Below are 25,781 nucleotides of genomic sequence, written 5' to 3'. Positions count from 1 at the left end.
CCTACCATTGCCACAAATCATTCCTCATCCTTCACCAGTTTTTATCAATGGCTGTGGGACATCGCTCTCTTTGCTTGTCTTCTCAGGTATGCGGTGAAAAATTGAAAGGTTTAGAAATGTGACTTGAAAAAAATTTGGAAACTACTTTGGAGTACAATAGGATCTTCACATAGGAGATATCACAAGAACACCTTGATATTTATTGAACTTTCTATTGGTAGAGTCAGTAAAAAATTGTCTGTCTTGAAGTGTATCAGTATTTCAAAACTACCAGTAGATGCAATGGGTAGCAGCTGCCAGAGACCTGAGGGAGATTTACCCAAATAACAGAATCACTTCAATTAAATAATTTTAGTCTCATAACTCCCACCTTCTTTCCCCTAGCCAGCATAATATATAAGGCATATTTGATTTTTAAATAATAACCTTTTGTTTTACGATTTTTGAAGACCTTATTTTTCTCCACAAGGCTAAGAGTTGAGGTCAGGGATTGTACTTACTGGTCTTTATTTCTCCACTGCTTAGTATCTGTCTTGAATATTATAGGTCCTGAAATGTTCTCTAAATAAATGAGATGATTCTGTACATCTTTGGATCTTAACTGTCTCTCCCCTTTCTGTGTCTCCTAATGAAGGCAAACAATGTTTTTTTTTACATTGGAACTCGTATAAAATCACATTAAAAGATAAATGGCTCCTCTTTTTTTTAAGTTGGTAATTGTGAGGAAATTGTCAAGTTAAGATAGACTTTATTTTCTTAGAATATTTCTTAGTTCTTACAATTTGAAAGGTAATTAGTTTGATTTATAATATAGTATTGAATATACCTTTGATAATACAAAGAAAAAATTGCTAAACATTTTATTGGACCAACTACTAAAACTTCTCAATGGGTAAACTTTCTTGAAGAAATGAGAAATATAGTAGTAAATTATAGTTTCAAAATTTTGCTCTTAGTGTTTGACTTTGAAATTCGCATGGTGTTCAGTGGAATCTGTTCAGTGTTGGATTCCTAGCTACCAACTGATATGGATGTGAAATTGACCTGTACTTAAAATCTGATGTGCCTAGCTAAGTGGAATACAGGGACTAAATGGTAAATTATGTGAATAATTATGAGAGTAAATAATCAAATGCTGCTATTAATTAATCTAAAAAAACACTACTCTAAATAATATTACTTCAAAGAATAATATTTTTAATTTGAGAGCTGCTCTTGAATTCCAACTTGAGTTTATATTCCAAACAGCTTAAAGGCCAGGACATTAAATCAATTATATATCCAGAAGGGTATCTTAAGACTCTGTGGATCTATGTTTGGTTTAGCTTTCTAATCTATAAAACTAAGATTTGATTCTAAATAAAATTAAACTTTAGTAGTAACAGATGCTCTTAGATATTCTTACTCTGGTATCTTCTGTATAAGATTTTTTGGTGACTTTTCATTATTTGTTTTAGAATCAATTTATAAAATCAGATCTCACACTAGTGTTTTCATATTCATGCAGTCTAGCTTAATCCTAGTGCAAGATTTCTGAAACTAGCCTAATTATGAATCACTAGGGCATTTAAAAAAATACACCTTTTAGGTTCTTATCCCAGACATCCTCAATCAGAATCTTCAGGCAAAGAGTGTAGGAATTTTCGTTATTAGAAAGAGCTTAGGTGATTCTCATGTCAGACAAATTTGGAAAGCAATGGGTGGTCCTGTGGGAAGAGTGTGGTACCTGGTGTCAAGCAGATTGGTTTCAGTGCTCAGATACTTAACTGGAACGTAGCTGTAATTGTTAGGCTTTTTGAACTTCAGTTTTTTCATCTGCAATAGGGGTAATGTCTGCCTCAGAAATTAGGTGTGAAAATCAGAATTTATGTAATGATCTGGACTCATACAGTAGGCACTAAGCAAATTATTATCACTTATTTTGATGTATATCCTTTCATGCATTTTTTTGAGTTAATCTTTACTGTTTTCTTGGAAATCAGTACAAAAGATGACATATACTTTCCTGCTTTAAAACAAGATTTTGAGCATAAATCAGAATTTTAACTGATTAAGCATAGGAAACATTTAATCAAAAGCAGATATTATCAGGTTAGTACACTGTGATATTCTTAAGGTATTTTGGGGCTTAAGGAGTAACATCTTTAAATGTTACTTTCTTTTGAATTTTACATGTGTGGGTTTTTGCTTTCTGTTTACCTTCTTTCTAGCTAATTCATCAGCTTTAGGTTGGAAATGAGACAACTGACCTTATTAGGTCTATATATAAAGAAAGAGAAGTTGGTTCTGAGTGCTGGATTTAGATGTTTGAATTTTAATACTTGGGTTTTAAGGTGTTTGTTTCCTCAGAGTACTTTTTACTTAATTCTTCATTATCAGCTGTCTTGTTGATGTTTTCAAATAAGTAGTTTAACAAATAATCATTTAATTTTATGATAGGTATAATGTGAGGCTCTGGGTATGTAATTATGTATGAAACACACATAGTTTCTCTACTCTTGTGGAACTTACACCTAACAGATAAACTATGTCAGAAAATTGCTGTGAAGGAGACCAGTAAAGGGCTGTGATTGAAAAAAAGTGGTTAGGGAGAACTTCTCTGAGGAGGTAACTTTTAGAAAGGATGCAAGACTCCTGGAGAACAGTAAAATAAGGTTGGCTTGCCTGAGAAACTGGAAAGGCTGTTTCTGTATTGGGGCTAGGATATAGTGAACGAAGGGCATAGTGCCTTGAAATGAGGTTGGTAGGCTCAGTATCGGCCGAAAAAGGTTATAGAGGATTTAGACTGAAACTGGGGAGAGTAGTTAGTTAGGCTGCTGGAACAGTCTAGATGAGACATGATGGTGACCAGGTATAGCGTGGCGGTCTTCACATGAAGGAGGTAGGTAGTACAGTTTTGGTTGTAAAGCCGTGAAATTTCACAACTTCTCTATGAGGTGTGGAAAACAGCAATGGCCACTTTTGCCATCTCATTCCATAGTTGTGGGTTTTTTTGTTTGTTTTAGTTTTGTTTTTGTTTTGGCTTTGTGGAGGGTGAGGTCGAAGAACTGGGGCTGCCCTTACTGTTGACTGAAGGCTGCCTTGATGACATACCTGCATTTCCTGTTCTGCTGCCGCAGGGCCACGGCTGTGCCTGGGGTGCCGCCTGTGCCGGAAGTGGAGGGGGCTTCCCCACGACATCATAGATTTTGGAGTAAGGACCTTTGTAAAGTGGTATCTGTTAGCTACAAGATGCGTGTTGTTTGACAGCGATCTGTTTGTTAGATTTGAGGAAAAGATTGTGGGTTTTTTTTTTTTTTTTTTTTACATCTTTAAACTTAAAACTGAATTGTGTACACTAGGGCTAAAATTTCCTCACAAAGTCCTGGAAGAACTGATTTTTTCCTTAAGCTTTTTTTCCACCCCACCATATGAAATTCAGTAGTGTTGGTTGGGCTTTGGTGGTGAATTAGATAGAAAGAAAAGAAGGTAACCTATCATTGTTTTTTGATTGATAAGTGAATGTGTGTGTATTTAATTTGACAAGCATCTATATACATGTGTCCTTCAAGAACTCCTTGTTCACTCTCTTTGATTCTGCATTGTGGTTACAATGGAGCTCTTGTTTAGTCCAGTGAAGGAGTTCCTATGTACCCAGCCTTTCTCTGCCCTTTCTAAATTATTCAGTTGTAAATGTTACTTGAAATTGATGTTTTTGGTAGTCCATACTATAAACCAGTTCAACTATATATTATTTCTTAAGTGAATATAATTTATCATCATTGTATTGTTCATAAGATTTACATGAATTTGAAGGATATTCTAAAATATATATCAATTAGATATACAAATATTTTGTATTAGTCTGGTACAGATAAATTTAAAGCAGTTGACCTGGCCCAAGTGCCCATCAATAGACTAGTGGATAAAAAAGTTGTACATATATACGATGGTATATTACTCAGCCATAAAAAAGAACGGAATCTTTCTATTTGTGACAACATGGATGGACTTGTAGGGTATTCTACTAAGTGAAGTAAGTCAGAGAAAGACAAATACCTTATGATTTCACTTATATGTGAAAGCTAAAGAACAAAATTAGTGAACAAAATAGAAACAGACTCATAAATGTAGAAAACAAGCTGATATTTGCTGGAGGGAAGGGGGTTGGGGGCCTGGGTGGAAAAGGTGAAAGGATTAGGAGTAAAGATTGGTAGTTACAAAGTCATCACATGGATGTAAAGTACTGCATAGGGTACAGGAGGCAAACACAAGGCCCGCAGGATGAATCCAGCCCTCTACCTTGTTTTATCTGTCCTGGTACCTTGTTTCTACCTGGTGGCAGTGCAGAGCTCTCACTTAACTGTTAAGGAGTAGTTACATTTACACAGTCCTAAAATTACATTCTGCCCTTTGAAGGCAACCGCAAAGCTGATGTGGCCCCTGGTGAAAATGAGTTTGACACCCCTGGCGTAGGGAATCTGGTCAATAATATGGTAATAACTATGTATGGTGCCAGGTGGGTACTTGAAATATCAAGGGGACTACTTTGTAAATTATATAATTGTCTAACCATTTTATGCTGTACACCTGAAACTAATATATTAAATGTCAACTGTAATTGGAAAATAAAATAAAACTTGGATTAGTTGAATCCCCATATCATCAGAAGTAAATACTATGAAGTTTAATCAGCATTTACATTTATATAACTTCATTTATATAACTTCACTGTTTAACAACATATGCAATCATCTATTGATACTTCAAAATATAATCTTAATTGATATTAATAAATCTAATGTTAGTATATTTTATTTAGAACTGTGTAGGGTGATGAGGTTTATGATAGTGTGAATATACTACATGATTTAAATAATTTAAGTCTTTGATTTCACTAGTATATGAATGAGATTGTACTTTCATAGAGCCAAATGAACCCAAACATTTGAGAATTTGGTCACACAGATAAAATTTTTAGGCTTGTTCTGAGACTAATATAAATATGTCCCTAACTCCAGGGGTTCTGTATAGTCTGGGTAAACATAATATACTTTCAGTTCTAGCCTTTCCTCCTTGAGCTACATTGATACTCAAATTAAGGCAGCCAGATTTATTTAAAGCATGATTTTTATGCATTAAAATTATTAATTCTGTAGTTATAACTTCATTTCCTAAAATAGCTTAAAAGCTGATTCCATTGAGCTCCACAGTTCAGCATTAGGAAATAAGTGTTGTTACTACCTGTGAAACCTGTGTGTTCAGTGTGAATCTGAAATTTCTAGTCAGTATGTTCATAGGTCTTCTCATATCTATGGGAAGATAAAATTTTGTGAGTCTCTGGATTTGTGCAGGTTGAATGTCTCAGAATCCAAAACATCCACAACTGGATTCATAATCTCCCTCCAAATCAGCTTCAAATGTAGCCTTCCCATTCTCAGTTGATGGCAGATCTGGCATCCTACTTGCTTAGATTAAAAAAATATTTAACACATCCTTCATGTCCCCACTTTCTGTTCACTGCATTCAATCTGTCAAGAAATTAATCTATTGGCTCTATTTTGAAAATATATTCAAAATCCAACCACTGTTTACCATCTCCACTTCTGGTGTGAGTTATCATTGGCTATTTTGGGCCTCACACTTAATACTTTCCTTTTCCCTGCTTCTACTTTTTCTCAACCTTTATAGTATATCTGCCACAGTGATCCTTTTAAAATATAAATCAGATTGCGTCTTCCCAAAGCTCCCCCTCTTCAGAGTTCGAGTTCCTTTTAGCTGCCTGTAAGAGCCTGACTGATCTGGCCCATCATTAGTTCTCTGACTTCTTTTCTGCTATTCCATCATGTGTTTACCACACTCTAACTACACTAGCCTCTTTTCTGTTCCCTGAATTATTCCAGGCACACTTCTAGCTTCGGGGTTTTGCCATGGCTGGTTCTACTTTCTGGAATATTCCCACCAGATATCCAGATGGCTGGCTTCTTCACCTTCTACAGATCTTTCACAATTACCATATTTTGTCATGCATAATGTACACTTTTTTTGCCCAAATTTTTGAGGGAAAAATAAGCATACACATTATACATGGGAATTAGTAATAAAACATGGGTGCACATTATACCCAGCACAAGATACGGTATTGTTCTTAATGAGTCTTACCCTTCTCGCTATTTAAAATTAAAACTCATTTGCCTACTCCTTATTTTGTGCTTTTTTTCATAGTGCTTCCTCTGTCAGAACATGAGATGTGCCAGACTTGATAAAGGGCTCAAACTTTTGACTACCTTTCCTTGCAAAGAGAAGAACGGAAACTTTTTTGACAAGAATAAAGTTTTAAAACTTTTCTCCTGTTTTATAGCAGCTGAGCCACCTGTAAAATGTGAACCCTGTGAATCCACTAAACTTTGCTAATTTTTTTTTCTTAAAAACGTTGGGATGGTACTTTGCCTTTGGGTCATATGAGACCCTGAGAGGCCAGTTATCTTACCTGAAGCAAATAAAACCAGGAGGAAGATTTGCTTTCCTAAGATAACGTACCTAGTTGATATTGAACTGGGATTAGAATTCGGGCATTCTGTTTCTCCCTTGTGCGGCTCTTCCATCTCTACCACAGTAACTGCTTTGTGCTTTTCAACCTTTGTCTCAGCTGCCTGGATTCCTGACCCAAATTGCTTGCCCATATACGCTACAAACTCTTTAATATTGCCTGGCTTTCCTGAACCCAGCACCTCTTTGTGTACTTGTTTTCTCAGTACTCCCCCCTTGAAGAGTTTGGCAGAGAGTTGGAAAACTCTTGGCAGGCATCATTAGCCAGTTTGACCATTGGCTGTTACATTTGCTAAGCTGTTTGAAGATGGTATTTATGAAGTCATTGAAATCTAGACATTCTCTAATTTGCCACGTTATCCATATTGGATATTAATTGATAATATTGCCCACTTTATTAAAAGGATAATAACCATTAATAAAAACACAGCAAACATTTATGTTGTTCTATAATAATAAAAGAAGTTACAACATATAGGATTTATGCCATGCACTGTTGGCGTTTTATGTATATCAACTCATTTAATAAGGTACGCCAGTTATTCCTGGTGTATACATGGGGAAACTGAGGCTCAGAAAAGATAACTAACTTGCTCAAAGTAACATGTCTAGTAGATGGCAGTGACAAGATTACATTCCAGGAAGTCTGACTCCAGAATATCATTGCTTAATTGCTTCTTTTAAAAATACAGGAACCAAAAGCAATAAACTTATGTGGTTTTTCTTATTCATCAACACAAACAATTATAACAAAATCCTATGTATTTTGGGATTTTAGGTACAAATATGAAAGCTCAATAACATTTTTTCCTAGATCCATATGAGAATGTTAACATTTGTTATGTATTAGTTTTAATTTTATAATTTGATGGAAAAATTTTTTCCTTCATTTCTTAAATATTTTCTCAATTTATGAAGTTTCTAGTTCAAGGAGATAAACATTTCCTGTGCTTACAGAGAAAGTTATTAGAGGCATTGTTCTGTAGTAGAAATTGTCCTGGGCTTGGACTCTAAGAGAGTGAAGCCATAGCCTTGATCCTGCACGTGCATTAGCTGTGAGACCCGAGTTACTTGCTTCTTATGCATCAATTTCTTCATCTGTAAAATGAAATGTTTGGACCAAGGACCTTTCTAGCTCTCAGATTTGGAGATTCTAATGTTGTGGAATTAGAACTTTTTCTGCTTTAATTTTCTTTAAAAATATTTTATTAAGTTTTAGAGGGGGGGAAGGGAGAGAAACATCGATGTGGGAAGCATAAATTGGTTGCTTCCTGTGTGCACTTTTGCTTGTGGGATGGCGCCCAGCCAGCTGAGCCACAGCGGTCAGGACTTTTCTCTTTAGTTTCTAAATTCTTTACATCACACGTAATGTATATTTAAACAAACTTCAAAAATCCTTAAAAGTACTCTCAAGTATACTTTAAAACTAGTAGAATTATCTCAAAACCTAGACATGTTAATTGCCAGTTATTATTTCTTTTATCTTAACTACAAATTATTCCTATGTATTATTTCCTTGATCTGACCTACAAATAAAAAGAAAACCCCTTTAATTATCTGTTTTTTTCTTCAGGTTTAATCTTTTTCCTAATTATAATGAAGTACATAAAAATTATTTAAAAATTTGGAAGTAGCTCTGGCTGGTGTGGCTCAGTGGATTGAGTGCCAGCCTGAGAACCAAAAGGTTGTCAGTTTGATTCCCAGGCCAGGTCCTCAGTTGGGGTGTGTGAGAGGCATCTGATCCATGTATCTTTAACACATGGATGATTCTCTTCCTCTCTTTCTCCCTCCATTCTCCTCTTTCTAAAAATAAATAAACTCTTTTAAAAAAGTTGGAAGTAGTTACTTTCCAGTGAAGCAGAAAATAAACCATCTTTAATCACCAAGAGCCAATGGTCATTTAATATTTTTATTCCTAGACCTTATTAAAATTTTTTCTAGAAATCTTTAGTTTATGATAGTAAGATATGTTATTATAGAAACTTTAGAAAACACAAAAATGTGAAGAATGAAGTATCACCCGTAAGTGTATTGGCTAGGGTTAACATTTTGATGGATTAATTTTTTGGTTTTCTTTCTGTGTATGTAAATATTTTTATTAAAATAATGGAGACCATACTTACACAGTATTTTATAGTCTACCTTTTTTTAATCATATTGGGAATATATGCCAATATTATTATGGGTTCTTAAAAAGTGTGATATATTAGCTCTATCAGATTTCAAACAACAGAACCACCAATGGAGCTTTAAGCAATAGAAATTTATTGTAACAATGTGTGGATACTAAGGAAGACAGGAAGCTTTGCCATTATACTACAGCTGGCTTCAAGGAGACTGACGATGAACTTACTCTGTCATTTTCCTCAGCAGTCTGTGTCCTTTGCTCCCTGGTCTAGTAGCCTGTCACAGTGACTTACCTACTTTTAGTTCCAGCTTCTGCTGTTGCAGTGTGAACTGGCAGACTGCTTTTTCCCTCTACCTCGTATTTTCTGCCTGTTCCTGGCTTCAGCTTAGTCTTGATTGCTACTTATTTATGGCTTTGCTGTATCTTGGCTCCAGCTGAACTTCATGTAACCATTTATGGTCTCTTATTTTATACTTCAGGAAGAGTAACAGGTTGAATTAGTTAATGTCCAAGTTGGGTAGGGCTTTTGGGCCCTGCCATCCCATATGCTGCTGTTCTTAAAGCAGAAGCCCATTTTTGCCACAGCATAGGGAGCTGCTAGTCAGGCACTCATAGTAACAGATTATTCTATACTACACATTGTTTTGAGCTGTGTAGTATCCTTTAGGTTGATGTATTATGATTAATTTAATACAGGTGCCGGACATTTTAAAACTTTCAATGTTAAAAATAGCATCAAAACTTGGCAGCAAAGGAAATAATCACAGCAAACCACGTTGAAACAGTTAAGATTCTTGCAGGTTGGGGTTAAAGGGCAAAATTCACTATGAGCTCCAAATATATTTTAATTTAAAATGACAATGCTTCAGTGAATTCTAAGAGGCATTAATATGAGGCATACAAGGAACACAGAAGAAGTAAAAATGGAAGTAAAAAAGAACTGGGCTTGAACTATAGAAAAGGTTGACATGCATTCAGGAAGACTTGATTGGTGAATCCAGGACTCCCTGTTAACTTGTGATATAATACCTAGTTAATACCAAATAAAAGATTCAAATAGGAAAAAATTATGATAATGTGTATTATAAAACTACATTTAAAGTATTTACTTAGCAACTATTTATATCTGCTGAAACAAGATCCCATTTTAAGAAACAACAAATGAAACAAAATATCTTTAATGCTCTCTTGCCAAAATTGCACTGCAGAATACTTAGTTCTTCATTAACATATCTGTGCCACTATAATTATTTTCTTTGGATGCATTTCTAGAAGTAAAATTACCAAAGGGTATGAATATTTCTTTAAAGACTACATACTATTAAATTGTATCCTTGAAGACTCATCTTATAAGCTTTTTTCCTTTACAGTTAAGATAATGATATATGTACTCTTTTGTATTATCTTTTTACTTAACAATATATTATACGTACTTTTCATGCTATTTGCAAATTTCATTTTTAATAATTATAATATTCTGTTATACTGAGATACTATAATTTACTTAATAGTCGCATAATGTTATTTTATTTCTGTATCATTTTGGGGAACTTGTTTATGCATATTTTTATTTACATTTGAGATTATTTTTAAAAACATTTTATTTATTTATTTGTAGAGAGAGGAAGGGAGAGAATCATGAATGTATGGTTGCCTCCAGAACCACCCCTCCTGACCAGGGACCCTGGGCAACCCAGGGATGTGCCCTAGATTGGGAATCAAACCGGTAACCTTTCAATTCGCAGGCCAGTTCTCAATCCACTGAGCCACACCAGCTGGGGCACATTTGAGATTATTTTTAGGCCAGATTTCTAAAAGGAAATTACTGACAAAGGTATAAATATTGTCAATGTCAAATTGATTTTAGTTGTAATAATTTATAGTTTCACCGACAGTACATAATATTTTCCATCTTAAGATTTTCTTATCAACATAAAATATTTGTTTTATTTTACTTAGTCTTTGTAGATAACTGAATTATAGGGTCACCCACCTCAAATCATACCTTTTGAAACTAAGCGCTACTTCCAGCCTTGTGTATTAACAATGTTGGGCTGTTAGGTTTGAAGGGAGTTCACCTTGCTACCCCATTGTTCTTCTTTCGAGCATATCAAATCATTGTTTTATAAGATGAAACTTGGTCTTTCCACTACTGTCAAGGGCTAATTGTACTTTGACTTAGAAAAATGTAAATTATTTTTACCAGATTTTAAAACTAAACTTAAAGGTTCATAATGGATAAAAAGAGTAATTTATGATGCTCTCAAGCTGAATCATACTGTATATCTCATTTTCATTGCTAACAAACCCCACCTCCTGCCAGATGTAAGGGGAAAAAAAAAAACCTCCCAAAGGGAACTAAGTGGTATCAAAACTAAGTGACTAATGTCACATTAAAACCATTAAAGGTAACATTTTGTAGTTAATACTAACAAACATGAAATATCACTTTTCTTGTCCACTTAATAAAATAAGATGGTCTTATAAAACTTTATCTGACAGTATTGCTTTGGTTGACCTATAATTTTTTTAAAAGGCTTTATCAGAACTGGAAGACATAGCAAAGGAACTTTTTACTGTCTATAAGTCATTCACCACTCTGATACTTCAGCTCTTTGCTAGGAAAAAGCATGGTATATGGAGGCGAACATGCTGAAAAGAACTGTTTTCCATTGTTGAGAGCAGTCTCATCAGTAAAGAAATGTTGAGTAAAGCCTAGTGGTTTGAATAATGAAAGGGAGGTGAGATTAAAGACAGTGAATGTAGAAGACTCTTTCAAGACACTGGACGAGGAAGGAAAAGGGATGCATGTCACCATATATTTGAGAGGGAAGAAAAGAGGTGTTCAGATTCTCAGGGTTGGCAGACTTACGCAGCTTTGTAGGCTGTGTTAAGCAGCCAGAAGAGAGGGAGAGTACCATGGATTGCAGAGGAGACTGGAGGATTTGCACCCAGGAGTAAATGGCTGGCTTTGGGAAGCTTGCCTTCATTGAGAAAGATGGTAAAGGTACTGAAGACATAGGTAAATCTAAAAATGAAAGTGAGAAAAGGCCAAGAGGTTTATGTTCAATGTTTTTTTCCTCCCTCTGGTTGGAATGAAAGACTGTAGTTATCTGCAAACAGTGTGGGTTGTGAGGATAAGGTTGAACACACAAAGGAGCAACAACTATGGAGTATGGAAATGGAGCTGACTAGGAATGAATCAAGATTGTTATAATGTCAATCTGATTGAAGTTAGATAATATATTTATATTAGTTAGGTGATTTTTCTGTTGTAACTCCAGGCAGTGGGTATTGAAGAAAGTAAACATTTCAATTGAATTGGATTGACGAGACACTCCAGAGATGTAGAAAATGAAGGGTGTGTGTTGGAGTGTGGTCAAGTGATTGACTTTGTAGTTCTGGTGGATGGGAAGGAAGAGTGTCTTAGGGAGCTGATGCAGAGTGGAAAAGCAAGGAGTAGTGGTAAGCAGTAGGAAACAACCAGAGATAAAAAAACAAATTTGGTAAGGGTGGGAGATACAAAATGGTTGATGGTAGTGGAAAGAGGGGAACTTTACAGTTTAGAATCTTAGAGGCGATACAGTTTCAGGTGATGACAGTATCCAGACTATTTCATGGTGGGTGGACTGCTGAATTAAATGGGGGTAAATTTCCTCAGAATAGATGAGGTCAAGTGATCATTTAGGTTCTGGAGCTGAATATTGAACTAATTGGGATGAAGACAAGTCATGGTAAAGAGAAAAACTGACATGTCTGTGTCTTTAGAGAGTGTGAAGGCGTGCAGAAAAGAGTTAACAGCAGGGTTGAGACATCTGTTCTTAGAGAGGCTTGCTTGTTGTGTTGGCTTTTGACTGGTGTCTGGGAACTTGGAATTTGGGGGGGTTCTCAGTATTCCCAGAATTGATAAGAATGACTGACTGTGCCTCAGCTGTACAATGTGGTTTATGCTGAACACCAGCTTTCCTTCTGGGGGTCTGGAATTTTGGTACATGCTAAGTAGAGGGCACCTATGTGTTCAGAGCCTTGGGCACTGCATAATGAGCTTTCTGGGTAGACAGCATTGTATATGTGTTGTTAAAACTAATTGCTAGAGAAATTAAGCACATTCTGTGTGTCTTCACTGAGAAAAGACCCTTGCAAGCTTGCTTCCAGTTTCCTCTGGACTGTGCCCCATGTGTCTTTTTCTTTTGCTGCTTTTGCGTTAATAAATCTGGCAGTGAGTCAAACTATATGCTGAATCCTGTAAGTCCTCCCTAGTCAGACATCGGACCTGAGGTTGGTCTTGTGGGCCCCCAACACAGAGAGAGTGACCAGGAAGGCTAAAAATAACTGTTGGGACTTGGAAAAATATGGTACAGTCAGAATTCATGGGCATTAGAGGAAGAGAGAACAGTAGTGTGGAAGACCACAGTGAGGAATTAGTGAAATTAGACATTTTTTCTTGGTGGAATTTGATGAATTTATTCAGCAAATATTTACTGAGTATGTCTGGCATTGCGACAGATATTTGAGGTATAAAAATAATTATGATACTATACCTACCCATAAACAACTTGTTGTTTATCAGGGTAGGAAGTTAGACTTGTTAACATAATTATAATAGGGTGTGGTAGAGACTGTACAAGAGTAAATATAATCAAGTATTATGGGAACATGGGAGATGGAGTCTAGAAGCTGGACTCCAGGGAATGAGCTGTAATTGAGGATTTATAAGGAAAGTGTCATTTAACATATTTTTTGGTTAAAATGAAAAAAAATTTAAGAAGGTACCTAGGTAGCAGATAAACAGATTAAGGGGTCTCAAGTTAAATATTGAAAGGAGTTGGGAAGGGGCAGGATCTGTTAGGAAAGGGAGATTCTGAACTGGGTGAAGATGAGAGTGCAGGGTGACAGGTCAGAGTGGCTCACACTTTGAGTTACGCGTGTAGATCGTTGGAATGAGGCAGTGAGTGGCGATAGGCAGGGTATGAGTAAAACAAGCCTACTTCAAGATGCCACTTAGATGTAGGTGTGAAGTTACAGTTCCTCTGCAAACGCCACCAGGTATATTCAGGAACTTTTTTTAATTGCATTTTTCCCATTACTATTTATCCCCCACCCCCCTCCCCTGCAGTCACCACACTGTTGTCTGTGAGTCCTTTTTCCTTTTGGCTTGATCTTTCCTCCTCCATGAACTTTCAGAATTACCCCAAATTATATAACAGTAAAAATTCACCTAGTACCTGCTTTCTTTAAAAAAATTTTTTAAAGGTGATCTGAGACTTTTTTGGTAGTACCTTGTGATCAGGAAGTGTTACATAGAAGGTGCTTAATAGTTGTGATGTGAAAGACTTCTCTTTTCTGCAAATATTAGTAGACTTATAAACTTGTATTAATAATAGGTAAGAACAAAATAGGTTAAGTTTAATGTATTTGGTCTTTTTGTCATGCTTGCCATTCTTTGAGAATGGTTTATAGGTTTTATGAATTATGAAGCCATGAGTATTGTAACCATGATTTAAGAAAAGCTCTTTTAGGTAATAGAAATACGTGTAGATATACCACGTCTACATTTTCTTTTATACCATGTAATGGATTGGCAATTAATAAATATTGAATGGTAAATAAAGCAGTTGTTGGTAGCACATTGCCTATCCAGACTTTCTTTTTTCTCTCCCTCTTCTACTTCTCCTTTCCCACTTTCCCCTGTATTTTCCCTTCCTCCACCTTTATGGGTTTTATATACCAAGGATACCTATTATAATTCATAGCCATTGCTTATGTCCACCAGTAACACTCAAAGCTAGAAAAAATTATCTATTAAAATAATATGCTTTGAAGTTAGTTTTTAAGGTGTAGGTGGTAGCTCAAATTAAATGAACCATTTTTTCTTTTGTTTATATTGTGCTGGTTAACATTCAGCCTTATTTATTTATAGTTAAGACTGTCATTTCAAGGAAAACAACTTACACCATTTGTTGTCAGTAATATAATTCCAGCTCTCAGAGGAAAATTAGAGTTTTAGAAAATTTGTATTTGCTACTGTGAACTTGACCGCTTCCAAAACTTAAAAGACCTTTCTGATGAGATCAGTGATCATATTAATGAATGATTCCTTATCATAAAATGAAGTGTGTCAGCATTCGATCATTGTAGTTACAATGAAGTTACAAAGTCAGGTCTGGGTAAAATTCATTAAAAATAAAGATACGTCAATGAATTTTGATTTAGCAGAGTATTAAAAGTTCATTGGTAGAGTTTCAGTTTCTTCCTTGAAAGAACTATAAGAGACTACCATTTGGCAAATTTTTGTATAGTACCAAAGAAAAATATAGACAATTTTTCAACTACATGTTTGGCAAGGCCCAATTTTCTTCATAAATATCAACCAACATATTATAGATTGAATGCAGGAAGAGATGTGAGAATCCACCTGTGTTCCATTGTTAGACATTAAAAATATATGTGAAAATGTGAAATACTTTTCTCGCTAAAGATGTTTGTTGAAAAATAGACGTTTTGCATAAAAATGTTATATTTGTTAGCATATAATGGGCTCATTTATGAATAAAATTTTAAAATGTTTTAGATGTCTTAGTTCTAATGTCTAATCCAAAATGTCAGTTAATGTAAGCCACACAAACTTAAAAGGTCTTTGAGGTCCCTAAGGATTTAAAAGAGTAGGAGGTCCTGACACCCTGTGTTTAGACACCTCTGTAGCAGGGTGCCCTATTCCAAGTGGAGAGGAGGGAAGGGTGCCTGATTATCGTTGCCCATTCTGCCTGTAGTCATGAAGTACTTCATTTGAATATTAAGTCTTGTTTAGAGATTGTTAAAAGGGAAAGCAAAATTGCTGTTGGAGTTCACTCCTGTGGACTGGGGAGACTCCAAGTCTTCAGCAGCAGCATCTTCTTGACCCTCCTTCCAGGTATTCTTGTGTAGCTGGTGGGGAACAAGCAGGGGGGAATGGAAACATCATCAGCACCAAACCAAGTTAATGGTTGCTGGAAAAGCTGAGCACTACCATCTAGTGTAAATCATGTTACTGGTAATCTTTCCTGGGACATTACTTTGGGGGTGAGATGAAGGAAGAGGAAGAATTACTCTCTGTTCCTAAGATACAGTTTAACGAAATGTATTACTGAGGAGGAACTGAGTGTTAAAAGAATGTCCTTGGAACTTCCAGTTCTTTATTTGGAAAATAACTGCTAGCCTGACTTAAAAGCTCTGCCTGCAGGGACAGCAGGGCAGTTAGCCTGTAGTGCTCCCTGGGCAAAGCATCATCACTCAGCCACGCATCCACTGAGGAAGTATCCAGGCTCTGAAAAGAAAGGAAATTAGGGTTTACTCTCATACTAGACTGCTCTTCCCACCTTAGCATATTACCTAGCAAGCTATAGGTACTTGATACACTAATTTAATCTGTTTTCAATATTTAATCACTGGGGATGTAAAGAAGACATTTCTCTCTGGAATACTTGGAGGTATCTGATCGTTGCTTTTCTAAAAAATTTTGAAAACCAGTTGGAAGGAGATGGTTAATTGCAATAACAAACCTGGTTGAAATGGAAACTATTGATTGAAGGAGAAAACCTCCAGACCAAGGGAGATAACCAAAGAAAAGGAAATTTATAATTGAGATGGCTGAATACCCACACATTTGTTGAATATTTTATCTTCTCTAAGGGAAATGGATAAAAAGGAAATACATTATCTAGAGACCTCATTGAAAGCTATCAGCAAGCAATTCACACCTCTTCCTCATGGGAGGGACCTTTAAGGTTGGAGGTGAGTTTATCTGTAGGGGCTTTTTCAAGTAGAACCACATTGCTCTGAGGCCCCCACATAGACAGGAAATAGGTTTAGCTCAGTCTTCCTATTTTAGAAAGAGTGGCATTACTGCCAGAATTACATTAAGCAATAATGATTACCAGTTTGCGAGTATGCTTAGTGTGAAAAGAACTTGGGCTTGGACCTAGATAGTTGTATTGTAATCTTTTCTGTAAATAGTATTTATTGTTTTTAAAGATTAATGTTATTTCAATGTTGCTCTTAAATAATGTATGAAAGTACTTAAGATGATGACATGGTCTCAGAGGCCATCATCTGCAGTTAGGGTAGTCTACATCATGATACAAACAACAACCTGACACACAGAAGTGTTTTGTTTGACCTTTGGAGTATTTTATTTTCTTAAATATTTTATTTTTTTATTTTTAGAGGAGAAAGGAGGGAGAAAGAAAGGGAGGGAAACATCAATGTGTGGTTGCATCTCACAATGTGTCAGCCCCCCACCAGGGACCTGGCTCGCAACCCAGGCAGGTGCCCTGACTGGGAATCGAACCAGTGACCCTTTGGTTTGCATGTCAGCACTCAATCCCTGAGCCACACCAGCCAGGGCTGACTTTGGCAGTGTTTCAAAGCTAGAAAATATTGCATAGAAATCTGGTTTTCCACTTCCTCTTGGAGAAAAATTATACAATCTGTCAAAAGTCGGTCTGCATTCTAGCTTGACAGTAATCCGCTGAATCTGGTGTCTCCAGGATCCAACAAAAAGTCATCACATTTAAGAATCTTAATTTTTATTTTCAGGACGATCTGCTATTAACCAATGTGTCTAAGTATTTTATTCTTTCCTAATAACTACGTAAAGACAATGGGGGGTGGGGTGGAGGATTGATGGGGAGGGTTGGGGGCAGATGAGAGTAATGAGGGAAAAGGGGGGACAACTGTAATTGAACAGTAAAAAAATTAGAAAACAAAAAGAAATAGTCTTGTGCCCAATCAATTCTCATGATCTTAGCAGATATTTAAACCCTTAAAGATATTAAGATGTACTACCTTGGTTTCATTTCTTTGGGGGTCTATACAATAAAATTCTCAAAATTTGGAAATTTTAGTAACCAGGTCAGCTACCACATCGTTCCAGGTGTTTTTAGCATTCTTTGGCTATAATAGCAGTGTAGATATCAGAAAATGCTAGCTAAACATTTTGCATTTTTAGACTTGTTACTGCTATAGAGTGTTAACAAATGCTCTTGACCTAAAGAGTAATTGATAGAGATTTTAGCTTTCTGTAACTTAATTTTGGAGGAACCTTAATTTTGACAAAATTGTTGAACAGTGTGTTGCTTTTCATTAATTAATATTTGGCTCCCAGATAGAATACCAAAGAAGTCATTCTCAGCCTGTTATACAAAAGTTTTGATTCATTTGCTAAAACTGCTTGTTGCATTTCATAAATTGCTGATTACAGTATTTTTGTGTCTCAGACTTCCTTTGTTATTCTGTATATGAAGTTGCTTTTTACTTGACCCTTGATTAAGTTAAATGGTCTATTTTGTGCAGCAATGACACACAATAACATTTTTCTCCTTCTTAAAATAGATTTGGACTAAGCAACAAGTTTGAATCAGAATTCCCTTCTTCATTAACTGGAAAAGTGAGTGTCTGTTAATTATTTAGCTGTCTCAAAACTAAAGTCTTTTTCTAACAAATTAGGAAAAAATTTATGCTGATGATGCATGTTTATTGACATTAATATTATGGTGTTGTTTTTTTCTTGAATTTTTTTCTTTAGGTAGCTCCTGAAGAATTTAAAGCCAGCATCAACAGAGTTAACAGTTGTCTTAAGAAGAACCTTCCTGTTAATGTACGTTGGCTCCTTTGTGGCTGCCTTTGTTGCTGCTGCACATTAGGTTGCAGTATGTGGCCAGTTATTTGTCTCAGTAAAAGAGTAAGTTGAATTATATATTTTAACTTAAATTTAGAAGTTGACAAACAAGTCTTGCATTTATCTATTTCTGTTTTTTGTATTGAATTGAGTCACAGTATCCTGAACAGTATACATAAATAATCTGATCCAGCAGAAGATTAATTATATTATGCTATGTTTCCATGCTGTTTATATTAAATAGCGATCTAAAAATGATACTTACAATGTTTATGTCATCCTTGAGAGTGGAGTAGAATGCAGCATTCTCTATACACACACATGCACGTTGGTGGTGGTGGAGGGTAGTGATCTAGAATGCTGGGTGTGGCCATGTCGCTTGTCTTTGTGACCTCAGCCATGTTTCTTAACCTCTTAAACTCTTGTGATAGATCTGAAAAATGGCAATATTCACCTACGCGCTTAAATAGGTTTGTTGTAAGAGTAAAATGAATTAGTATTTGTAAAGCTCTTAGCTAAGTAGCTCAAAGTGTCTAATAAATATTGATTAATAGCATTATTACTAATATGTAAGATAATACCCATAGAAGAAATTAAATGGCTACAATTATTATTTATAATTGGTAAGATTATGGGTAATTCTGTTTTTTTCCCTTTGTATTTTATAAGTTTCCTGTGGTGAATACATAGTGATTCAGTAATCAGAAAAAATTGTCTAAAGAGTTGTATTTTGAGTACTTATAATTAAAATTTCTAAGTTGTTGGTAGAGATATGAAAAATTAGTATAGATTGAATGTATTACATTTTTGTTAAGGTTTTTTTAAAACTATGGTCATTATATGTATAAAAATGAACTACTGTGAAGTTGAAATTGAATGAATGGTATTTTATAGCTACATTTCATTTTGTCATCAAGAAATGATAAGACATGTAGAAAAGCAAATTCTATTTGCCCCTCAATTTTTGTTGTAAAGTAAGGTATTTCTGCTGAAAGTATTTTGAACTAGTACTTTGTAGTGTTAGGAAAGAGATTAATGCCTATGCCCCTTTTCCCCCCAGTACTTCTCATCAGATAGTCGTCAGACTAAAGAATTTTTTTTTTTTAAATTTCTGGTTCTTACTAGATTTATAGTTGAATTTGCAGCTCTTAAGTATAGATCTCCTCACTTCCAACTGTTTGACTGTTTCTGTTTGTTTAAATGACTACTATACCTGACTTGGTTAGTAATTTTTTGTCAAATAAACACAAAGAATCATTTCAGATCCTCTATTTTTTACTTTTTAAAACAATTTTTTATTGAATTTATTGGGATGACATTGGCTAATAAAATTATAGTTTCAACTTTACAATTCTATAAAACATCATCTATAGATTATAATGTATGTTCACCACCCACCCAAAGTCAAGTCTCCTGCCATCACCATTTATGCCCCCCGTTGCCCCCTTCTACCTCCCCCCACCTCCCTTTCCTTCTGGTCATCACCATACTGTTTTCTGTGTCTACAAGTTCTATTTGTTTGCTTTTTTATTAATCACTTTACCTTTTTCAGCAGCTCCCAGCACCGCTGCCCCCAGCTGTCAGTCTGTTCTCTGTATGAGTCTGTTTCTATTTTGTTTGTTATTTTATTTTGTTCATTAGATTTCACATGTAAGTGAAATCATATGGTATTTGTCTTTCTCTGACTGACTATTTCACTTAGCATAATACTCTCCAGGTTCATCCATGCTGTTGTAAAAGGTAAGATTTCCTTCCTTTTTATGGCCAGGTGGTATTACATTGTATAAATGTACCAGAGCTTTTTATCCACTCACCATCTGAGATCCTGTTGTTTTTCACTTTTTAAATGATTAAGTAAGATATTGCAATGTGTGCACAGTATGACATGTAGAAAATAAAATGTAAACTTAATCTTTTTAAAAATATATTTTATTGATATGCTATTATAGTTGTCACATTTTTTTCTCCCCTTTTTTCTCCCCCACCCTGCTTCCCCCTTTCCACTAGTATTTCCCCCACCCCTTAGTTCATATCTGTGGATCATACATATAAGTTCTTTGGCTTCTCCATATCCTGTACTGTTCTCAACCTCTTCCTGTCTATTTTGTATCTTCCATTTATGCTTCTTACTCCCTGTACCTTTTCCCCCATTCTCCTCCCTTCCCGTCCCTGCTGATAACCCTCAATGTGATCTCCATTTCTGTGAATCTGTTCCTGTCCTAGTTGTTTGCTGAGTTTGGTTTTGGTTTTGGTTTTTTATTTAGGTTCAGTTGTTGATAGTTGTGAATTTGTTGTCATTTTACTGTTCATAGTTTTGACCATCTTCTTTTTCTTAGATAAGTCCCTTTAACATTTCATATAATAAGGGCTTGGCGATGATGAACTCCTTTACCTTGACCTTATCCGGGAAGCACTTCATCTGCTCTTCCATTCTAAATGATAGCTTTGCTGGATAGAGTGATCTTGGATGTAGGTCCTTGCCTTTCGTGACTTCGAATACTTTACAGCCCTTTTCTCCAAGGTTTCTTTTGAAAAATCAGCTGATAGTCTTGTGGGAACTCCTTTGTAGGTAACTGTCTTCCTTCTCTCTGGCTGCTTTTAAGATTCTCTCCTTCTCTTTAATCTTGGGTAATGTAATTAGGATGTGCCTTGGTGTGTGCTTCCTTGGGTCCAACTTCTTTGGGACTCTCTGAGCTGCCTGGATTTCCTGGAAGCCTATTTCCTTTGCCAGATTGGGTAAGTTCTCCTTCATTATTTTTTCAAATAAGTTTTCAATTTCTTGTTCTTCCTCTTCTCCTTCTGGCACTCCTATGATTTGGATATTGGAACATTTAAAGTTGTCCCCGAGGTTCCTAAGCCCCTCCTCATTTTTTTGAATTCTTGTTTTTTTATTCTGTTCTGGTTGAATGTTTATTTCTTCCTTATTCTCCAAATTGTTGATTTGAGTCCTGGTGTCCTTCCCTTCACTGTTGGTTTCCTGTATATTTTTCTTTATTTCGCTTTGCATAGCCTTCACTTTTTCCTCAATTTTGCAACCATTCTCAACCATTTCTGTGAGCATCCTGATTACCAGTGTTTTGAACTGTGCATCTGAGAGGTTGGCTATCTCTTCATTGCTTAGTTGTATTTTTTTCTGGAGCTTTGATCTGTTCTTTCATCTGGGCCATATTGTTTTGTCTTGGCACTCCTGTTATGTTATAAGAGGTGGAGCCTTAGGTATTTGCCAGGGCAGGGCAGCCCACGTTGCTGGGTTGTGATGCAGATGAATGTTTCTTCTTTAACTCCTTGGTTGTCAGACTCCCATATAGTTCAATTTTATGGCAGTTCTGGTTATTTTTTGTTTTTAAATTTGTTGTTATCTTTCTTTTCATTGTGTGAGGAGGCAAAGTGTATCTACCTATACCTCCATCTTGGCCGGAAGTCCCCTTTCTTTTTTTTTAATCTGAGAAAGATGAGGCTAACTGATTTCTCAGATAGAGTCCAGCTCTGAAAATCTGTAATCCTTTGAAAATTGAGCTGTGTAGGTATACAAAACATCTGTTTCCAAGCTTTAAGTAAAGAAGTTCTCAATGTTGATTTTGATTCCAAACCTGAAGAATTAACATTTTAGTAATGTATTTTCATATAGATATTTTAGTTGTTTTTTGAGGAGGCAAGGGTTTCTATGAGGTTTTTTTTTTTAAGGTAATTGCTGTTTAGCTTTTGAAACTTGGATGAAAAGGGCCTGTATCCAGTCTGACTGCATTTCTTTTGCTTTAAGTTGTAGCATTCTTAGATTATCTTCTGGATCTCTTTTCTCTCAGTCTCAAGCTTAGTCATTCAATAATTGTGAATTACTTTGTTTGGGGTATGGTAGGGGATGAGAATCCAAAAGGGAGAGGTCAGGATTAGAGTTTTTTCCTAATATTTACATCCTTTCTTGAAACTTGTGTATTTCCCCTTAAGAGAGGTTGAGAATGCCATATAATGAGTTAATGCAGTGGGAGAGGGACTGGGGTTCTTAACTGAAAGTAGGGTTGGGCTTTCTATATCTAATCCTGGGTATTTAGTTTGTGGTTTCTTGCCTCTTCCTCAGTATCTCCCATATTATAAAATGCAGGATAAAGACATAGGTTTAACCTCTTTGAAAAAGGGGTCTCATGTCAAAGATTTCTCATAACCAGAGGAATATATTTATTACTATTTCATTTTAAAGAATATTTTAGGTTTGAAATTTGGGAAACTGATTCTCACATAAATGAAATTAATTATAGTGATTAGTGTGAATGACAGTGACAATTTGTTTTTTGTTGTTTATTTTTATTTTTTGTCCTCTCCTAAGGACATGCATACTGATTTTAGAGAGAGGGAAAGGTGGGAGAGAGAAGGGAGAGAAACATCAGTGTGAGAGAGAAACATCAATCGGTTGCCTTTTGTATGCCCCCTAACCTGCAACCTAGGCATGTGCCCTGACCAGGAACCGAATCCACAACCTTTTGGTTTATGGGACATTGCTCCAACCAACTGAGCCACACTGACCAGGGCCCGACAATTTGTTTTTAATTGGAAAAAAATGTTAATTCTCAACATGAAAGAGGATACTCAAAAGAGTGTAAACTTTGAGCCTTAAATGTACAGAGGTGGCACTGGGACTTTAAAAATATTTTAGACTTCTTTGAAAATGTGTTTTCCAAGAACTAGCTGAAATTCAGTGTCTCTGAATATTTAGAAGATAGTATTGTGGTGGTTTGTAGAAAGATTTGCCTAGCTTCATCAGTGTTTACCCTGCTGTTAATCCAATGAGTTCTTAATTTAAGGTACTATATTTTTCAGTTCTAGAATATCCATTTGATATTTTATATTTTAGAATCCAATTTATAGAGTCCAGTTTTCTTTTGAAATTCTTTTCACTTGTTTTGTTGATCTTTTTTCTCTATTTTATTGAACATATTAATCATAGTTAATTTAACATCCTGTCCACTAACAATGATACATGGATTATCTGTGGGTGTGTGTCTGTGAGGTTTTTTTGGTCATTGGTTATTGGTCATATTTTCCTGCCCCTTAAACTTCAAAAAAAAAATTATGGTAGATACTACACACGAAAGGGAGGAGAAGCTCCAGATGAAATCTACCACAGTCAAGGGCCTCATCTTCTCGCTATAAGGGAGATAGCATGAGGGCAATGGTCACTTGGGTGTAACACGAGACTGAGCTGGCTTGGGCCGGGTTGCAAGTTTAGAAAGACTCAGTTGATCTGGTCTTTGTCTCCTCTACCCTGAAAGTTGTACCCTTAGCATATGTTGAGTTTGGCTTTTTAGCCTTCCATTCCATTCAGGCTCAAGTGTCTTTGAGGGGAAGACCAGTCATGTATTTGATGCAGGTCCGCCTCCCCTAGAAGAATTTTGTCTCCTAAGCAGTGACAGACTGTGACTAATTTTTCTCTGCCTTTCTGGCTGGTCCTCCACCCTTCCATGCTGCTACAGAACTCATTAATGTCTTTAGAGAAAACTGACTTCGCATTTTAGGGCACAACTAATTTTCAGTCCATTGAGCCAGTCTGCACAACCTGCAGAAAGTATTGATTTCCCTTTTCTTCCTACACCGACAGTCAACAAAGAAAGAAAATGGCCAGTAATCATCAAATGATTTAGGAAGGGCTCTTTTTTCCTTTGAATTTTATTTCATTTGGTCCTTGTTACTTCTGGAATTTTCTGATGTTCTTAAAATAATGTGGATTTTCTTCTCCTTTACTTTATCCGTTTCTATTTGTAGTGAGAGTGTTGGCCTGACACTCGCTACTGCATTGTACCTAGAAGTATTTGACTCCAGTTTACTTTATGTGAAGAATTATGCCATTTGTTTTGCATGTTTGGAGGGAAAGAATGATATAATTTGTTTCTATCTTATTTTTTAAAGTTTTATTTAAAACTTCACGTTTAAAATTGTATTGTATTGGTGTGGCTCAGTGAATTGAACACTGGCCTGCAAACCAAAGGGTCGCTAGTTCGATTCCCAGTCAGGGCACATGCCTGGGGAAGTAAAACTACCAGAGAGGGAAGGGGGAAAGAAAGAGAAAGGGGGGGGGGAGAGAGAGAGAGAGAGAGAGAGGGAGAGAGAGGGAGAGGGAGGGAGAGAGGGAGAGGGAGGGTGGGAAAGAGAGAAACATCAATGTGCGGTTGCTGGGGGCCGTGGCCTGCAACCTAGGCATGCGTCCTGACTGGGAACCGAACCTGCTATGCCTGGTTTGCAGCCCGCACTCAATCCACTGAGCTACACCAGCCAGAGCAAATAAAATCTTTTTAAAAAATAAAATAAAATTGTATTGGTGGTACATTTTGTAAGGTTATTTTATTTATTTTTTGTTTGTGCCTCAAATGGAAGGATTTATAAACTGATACAACTCAATGAAGATGGAAGTAAAAATAATGTAATTGCTGAATGAGAGTGAGAAAAGCATTGGGTTTAATGTGTGGAGATTTGAGTTTGAATCCTTGCATTGCCCTCCCTGGTTTTGTGACATTGGGCAAACCATTTAACTTCTGGAAGCCTGTTTACTTATTCGATAAAATAGAAATACACCTCAAGTCATGCATTATTGTGTGAGGCAAGGTTATTATTTACACCAAATAAAGTACATTTTGGACAAATCTCATTGAGACTGCAGAATAGAGTAGAATGGTTATTTTCAGACCTTAGAACCACAAAGTATTAGAGCTGGAAAAAATTTAGTTTTAGGGTACATACTACTTTTAGAGTAAATTTGTTTGTTCTAGGAGGACAGCTTAGTTGGTATTTTAATGTCATACACATGTTCTTCAACAGGTTACAAATTCTTTACAAATCATAGCTCTGTAGGATAATAGAATGGACTTGATATTAAAGGCCATACAATCCTGGCTTTAAATCCTAGCTCCATCATTTCAAAGTGTAGCTTTAAGTTTCTTAGCCACTCTAAGCTGTAGTTATCATATATAAAAGGAAAGTAATAACAAGTTCCCTTACAGGTTTCTTGTGAAGATTAATAAATGAGGTAACAAAGGAAGACATCTAGCATGGGGGCAGACCGAAAGTGAGGATCAATAGATACTGTTCCTTTACCCCTTTTTGTTTCCCAGTTGTCCATTATAATCAATCAGTAGGTAATTTTTCCCGCTACCTGGATAAATCACTGTTTATCCAAACCAGTGATTCTCCTGTGTGTAATTATGTATTAATAGTTTTTCGAAATCCCCGATAGTAATACTTTTGATTGTGTTAGCTGAAATTCATTTGTCTTATGAACAGTGTTTCTAATTTCCTGCTGTTAATTGAAACTCAGTTTTAGTTTTTTGAGATGTTACCAGTATTTTCTGAAATTTTATCAGAGATTAGTGGATAACACCCTTAAAAATTGTGTGCAATGTTTTACATTTGTGAAATGTGGCTTTTTCATCATTCATAAAGTACAGAGTAACCTAAAAAAGTTAAGAACCAGTAGCTGAGGTCATA

The 25,781-nt window shown here is 35.9% G+C and overlaps 1 protein-coding gene across 2 annotated transcripts in view; it reads left to right on the top strand.

Annotated features, from left to right (window-relative positions):
• CHIC2 (cysteine rich hydrophobic domain 2) overlaps positions 1–25,781 on the top strand; it is a 42,176-nt gene that overhangs the window by 4,797 nt on the left and 11,598 nt on the right. Inside the window, exons 2-3 of one of the 2 annotated variants that reach the window (XM_045833945.1) lie at positions 18,026–18,080; positions 18,219–18,290. In XM_045833945.1, coding sequence (XP_045689901.1) covers positions 18,026–18,080; positions 18,219–18,290 — 127 coding nt within the window. Of the gene's footprint in view, positions 1–18,025; positions 18,081–18,218; positions 18,375–25,781 lie in introns of both variants that reach the window. The other variant, XM_045833944.1, reaches the window with a different exon arrangement.

This window comes from Phyllostomus hastatus, unplaced genomic scaffold, assembly GCF_019186645.2.
Source record: "Phyllostomus hastatus isolate PE091 unplaced genomic scaffold, TTU_PhHast_1.1 phas_contig_196, whole genome shotgun sequence".
Taxonomy (NCBI): Eukaryota; Metazoa; Chordata; class Mammalia; order Chiroptera; family Phyllostomidae; genus Phyllostomus; species Phyllostomus hastatus.
The sequence above is the reverse complement of the archived record's forward strand: the minus strand, read 5'-3'. Positions and strand labels throughout refer to the sequence as shown.